This window comes from Acomys minous (genome assembly GCF_964271855.1).
Source record: "Acomys minous genome assembly, chromosome: 13".
NCBI classification, from domain to species: Eukaryota; Metazoa; Chordata; class Mammalia; order Rodentia; family Muridae; genus Acomys; species Acomys minous.
Genome location: NC_140495.1, coordinates 42,176,422 through 42,181,880, shown reverse-complemented (window position 1 = coordinate 42,181,880; position 5,459 = coordinate 42,176,422). Strand labels below are relative to the sequence as shown.

Sequence of the window (5,459 nt, the reverse complement as noted above, 5' to 3'; positions counted from 1 at the left end):
CCAGGACAGCCGGGGCTACATAGAGATATCTTATCTCAATAACAAAGTACGAAGGGATGAAGAGTTGACTTTGTAAAGATGCATTCCTGCCCCACCCCACCCCACCCATGTCCCCAAACCAAGGCAAAATAATAGCTTCCCAACCTGGGAAATATATTTACCCCCATCTCAAGCACTTTAAAAAGACTTACCTTTTTTTTTTTGTTTTTGTTTTGGTTTTTCGAGACATGGTTTCTCTGTGTAGCCTTGCTATCCTGAACTCGCTTTTTAGACCAGGCTGGCCTCGAACTCAGAGATCTGCCTGCCTCTGCCTCCCGAGTGCTGGGATTAAAGGCGAGCGCCGCCACGCCCGGCAAAAAGAGCTACCTTTTTAAGCCAAGCTCTTGAAGGCCTGACTGAAGTGTTAAGAGACTTCAGGAACCCAACCCACACACCGCTCCCATCAACTGAGTGGTCAATATTTTACAAATTTTACTTTATTGTATGTGACGGGGGGAAAAAAGAAGTCATTTTTATATTGGAATGGCTCAACAAAATTGCTATTTGCAAAGGTAACCAAACAAGCAGAAGGTGCTCGGGACGGCAGGAAAGGAAACAAACGTAGAGAGATTTAAGAACCCATGTTTCTCTCTACCCCCAGATGCGAAGCACGCAGGTTCCTTGAGATTGAGGATCGAACTTTCAAGAATTCTTCAAGTTGTTTCAGCTTCATAGCTGGAAGAGGATCAACATCAGGAGTCAAGAGAGGAGCATGGTTTAAAGAGAAAGGATCCTTGACCTGGAATCAGCCTAAAGCTGATGGGGGGCGGGGGGGGGGCGGCGATGGGCCTTGGGCGTCTCTGACCCCCGACTGACTTTCTCAAGGCCCTTGGAAAGGGTGTGCCCCAGGGATAATACAGTTTCCGGATGTTTGGAAACTCCAAGAAATTGTGAGAACGTTTCTAGAAGCTGGGAATCTCCCCGTGGCTTCCTCCCCCAGGTAGATCTTCCAAGTCCCTCACCTCTTTGGATGTGGTTTTCTTTGTGCGTCGCCGCCATGCTCATGAGAATACTTTTCATTCGAGCCTGCGCACTGGGTCGTCCAAAGATAGTGATTTCAGTTAGGTTCTCAGAGTCGGCTGTGTCCACTCTCAGTAAGGCCTGGCTCATCCACTCTATTTCTGAGGTTTTGGCTTCGTTAGGACCTAAACAGAGGAAGGGAGAGACACTACGCTAAGCAGAATGGCTTCAGGTGGGAAGGGGCGGGCTTTGGAGGGCTTGACAAGGAATTGGTTATGGACTTGCTGCCCCCATCAGTACATGGAGCTAACCCAGACCCCTGGAGTGAGAGGCTCACCAAAAATCAGTTTTGCCACCCAGGATTCCAAGTAGAGAACCAAAGGATTGCAGAGTTCCTGCACTGGGAACCACCAGGGTCGTATGCGAAGTCGCGGGGACACAGGAGGGGCGCTGAGGAGCCTCTGCGAGGAAGAAGGGCACCTCATCGGCCTTTCTAGCCTGGCGAGAGCATCAGGCCCATGAGGCCCCATACTGGAACTGTCCGACTGTAAGCACAAGAGCTGCAGTGCTCTTTAATGCGCTTTTTGATGCGCAGCCCGGCCCCGCCCCGCCCTCCCCGCCCTCCCCTCCTGCCCCTCCAGTGCCGTGCTCCCAGCTGGAGCGAGTAACTCAGGTAGGTGGGCTCGGGGCACCAGCCCGCCCTGCTCTACCCGACCCTCTAGAGTGTCATAGCATACAGCTGACACTGAGGATTTGATTTAGTGACTTAACCTGAATCACCTCTAGTACCCTAGTTAACTCCTTGTTACTTTCAAAGACATGCCCCAGGGCGGGCTAGTAGTGTCCAAACATCTCTCTTCTGCAGTCTGTTGTGTTGTCTTTAGAGATCCCTTACGCCAATGATCCTGGTTTTAAACTAAATGACGCAAGTGGTTATTGAAACACACATAACAAGTTTGGCAAATTTAATTTTTTTCAAAGTTCTTAATTCACACGTGCACATATTTCTCCTTTAAGCCGAATTAATTCCTGATTAAGGTTTTTTAAAAAATTCATTTTTAACCTAATACAATATCTGTCAAGGTTTGCAAGCCTTCCTGATTCCTAGAGGAATTACCTTTGTCCTGAGCTACACTGTTTCTGTCAACTGTGCTGTCCAGTCTAACCTGCCCAAGGGTCCATACTTTTGCTTGAGCTAGTCTCTTGAAACGCCCCCAGCTGAAGCCACTTCGCAAACACACACCAAGCCCAAAGCACCCATACGCTGTCTCTGTATTTTCATATTCCCACAGGGAGCTGGAGCTAGCTACAGTGTTGTCTGTGGGCATCAGCTTTGTGAGGACACGTGCAGAAGACAAACTCGCTGGTTATTCTTAACTGGACTACAGTTAACTTGTGATTTTCTTTTATTTCGGAGGCAGAGATTTTTGGACTCCTAGCTTCCCAAGTATATATAAATATATCACAGTACCTTACTTGCTGAGCCCATGTCAGCCTCCAAAGAATTAAAACTATTTTCCTGTTTGACAGGCTCTGCTGGGACAGGTGTGCCACTGGTTTACCTCCAGGTGTCTTGGCTTGAGTTTGATTAAGAGGAAGGTGGAGGTTCTGTGCCTCGTTTTTCTCTGTAGCCTAATGTATGTTCTCTAAACACTTTGTACCCGACCCAAACCGAGCAACTCCAACCAAAACTTCTGGCACTTTTGTTTTCCCTGTTATCTCTGGAGGGATCAGTTTGAATGAGTTTCAGTTCAGCCAGCAGAAAAATGAGAGATTTATCCTTCCACTTCCTCTAAGTTTTATTCTTCATTGCCTCACCTCTAGGGCTAATCTTTCTTGTTGTTGTTTATTTGTTTTGTTTTGGTTTTTCAAGACAAGGTTTCTTTGTGTAGCCTTGGTTGTTCTAGACTCACTTTGTGGACCAGGCTGGTCTCGAACTCACAGCGATCCGGCTGTCTCTGCCTCCGGAGTGCTGGGATTAAAGGTATGCACCACCATACCTGGCTCCTAGGTCTAATCTAACTCTTTGTCTTGAGTCAGGAGGCATCAGAGAGAACAGTGTGTGCAATGGCCATGGGGGTGGGGGTGGGGGGGTGTTGAGGCCACAGCTCACATCAGCATCTTTCTCAGACCTTTTTTTTTTTTTTTTTTACTTTTCTCTGTTTCAGACATGGCTCTCACTGAACCAGGCACATACTCCAGGCTAGATGGTCAGGCCAGGAAGGCCAGGGATGCTCCGGTATTGTTCCAAACCAGATTCTTTTTAGCCTGACCCCAGACCTCATACCACCCCTAAACCCAAGTTTGGGGTTCTATCTCCCTGTAAGAGCTCATGTTAGGCTGAGGGAGTTTGTTGGAAAAGTCTCCTGCTGAGCTTCCCACTGCCCAGTTGCTGAGGCCTGGAAAACCGTGACATCCCCACCCCCACCCACTGGGGAATATTCAGCTAGGCAAGCACTCTAACGCATCCGTGTCCCGCTGTGATGCCGGAAACAACAGCTATGGCATAGCAATGCCCTCAGGGTCTGTAGGAGAGTGAGGCTGGCAATTCTCACAAGCCTCAGAAAGTGACAAGACTCACAAGGCGTCTTCCATGTCATATATGCCATAACCAACTGGCAGATGACCAGGAGACTGCTGAAACTGACTGGAAGTGTGCAGAGCTACTTAGGTGTAGACTTTGTCTCTTCTACCCCCAAGTGTTGACAAGTGAGGACTACAGCTCCTTCAGGGAAGAGGGCACCTCTACTAAGGGTTTCTTTAAAAATATATATTTATTTATTTATTATTTATACATATACTGCTTGTGTGTGTGCCTGCCCTCCAGAAGAGGGAACCAGATCTCATTGTAGATGGTTGTGAGCCACCATGTGGTTGCTGGGAATTGAACTCAGGGCCTTTGGAAGAACAGACAGTGCTCTTAACCTCTGAGCCATCTCTCCAGCACAGAGGGTTTCTTTTCTGGCTTCTCGTTTCATACCATAGTGTACCTCCCCCGCCCCTCCCCTCAAGACAAGATTTCTCTGTGTAGCCCTGGCCTTCCTAGAACTCACTCTGTAGACCAGGTTGGTCTTGAACTCACAAAGATCCACTTGTCTCTGTCTCCCAAGTGCTGGGATTAAAGGTGTGTGACACTACTACCTGGCTGAAACACCTCATTTTGTAGTAATTTGAAAAATATGAGCCAGGCGGTGGTGGCACACACCTTTAATCCCAGAACTCTGGAGGCAGAGGCAGGTGAATCTCTGTGAATTCCAGGCCAGCCTGGTCTACAAAGCAAGTCCAGGACAGCAGGAATACAAAGAGAAACCTGTCTTGAAAAACAAAACAACAACAAATATATATTTATATATAGATAACATTAATATATAATACATATATACTAATAGCCAGGGGTGGTGGTGCATACCTTTAATCCTAGCACTCCAAACACAGAGGCAGGCAGATCTTTGTGGGTTTAAAGCCAGCCTGGTCTACAGAGTGAATTCTGGGACAGCCAATGCTACACAAAGAAACCCTGTCTTGAAAAACCAAAATAAATGAATAAATAATAAAATTAACAAAATGAGGTGATTTATTTTGACCTTTTAATATCTGTACAACATATACTTTGCGAATTCATGTGGTTTATAATGGTAGGTAGATGTCTCGGTAGGGACACTGCCATGGAAAAATCAGTTTTGTTCTCTTTTTAGATGTTTGGCTGGGCTCTGTGTGGATCTGGAGCAGAGTTAGGTAGCAGAGGTGGCACGCAGCCACCTGGGGCCTTGAAAGCATAGCCAAGCACTTAGGGGATGCACGGATGGTCACATGATTTAGAACCTGATCATACCCCGTAAAAACCTATGATAGTAAAAAACTACCTTTGTTTTATGAAACTGAAGGGACTGTGTCCTTTCAGGGCCACACTGTGGCTACTTGCAGCCATGGAACTTTCTCCAAGAAAGGATGCCCACTTCAGAGCCTCATCATGGTTGCTTATGGCCATGAGCCTCCTAATATCATTCCTCAGGAAGGTAGTTTGTCTTGGCTTTATGTTTCTACGAATTCTGGAATTTTCTAACATTCTGTTCCTGCTTGTGGCCAGGCCTTGGTTAGGTAATAGCTGATAATGTCAGAGGGACACTTCAGAGGTCACCTCCCACGGACACGTCCTCCACTCATACCCCTTTTAGTCTTCCCTGGGACCCCCCCAGTGCTAGGAACACAGCGTGATGGCCTTGCACTATGTACTGAGGACTGAGAGGACCCAGACAGAAAAAGAGTTCATGTGACGGTGGAGAAATGCATGAAAGATGAGGAAAGAGATGGATAGATAGCGCCTCCAGTGGCAAGGGAGGGAGACAACAGAGCACAGGAGTGGTGGGCAGACAGTGGGCCTGGAAGAGGAAACAGCCCTGTAGAGCCTGCCCAGCTGGCCTTGTCCAGGTGGAGAAGTTTCAGGGCTCCCTCTGGAGGCA

The 5,459-nt window shown here is 47.5% G+C and overlaps 1 protein-coding gene across 1 annotated transcript; it reads right to left on the bottom strand.

The window, feature by feature from the left end:
• Positions 1-460: 460 nt before the first annotated feature.
• OOEP (oocyte expressed protein) lies at positions 461-1,571 on the bottom strand. The gene is made up of 3 exons (XM_084754563.1): positions 1,337-1,571; positions 1,002-1,184; positions 461-714 (listed from the first exon to the last, which is right to left on the bottom strand). The coding sequence occupies exons 1-3, from the start codon at positions 1,527-1,529 to the stop codon at positions 611-613; spliced, it is 480 nt and encodes a 159-aa protein (XP_084610689.1). The 5' UTR covers positions 1,530-1,571; the 3' UTR covers positions 461-610.
• Between the last annotated feature and the right edge of the window lie 3,888 nt (positions 1,572-5,459).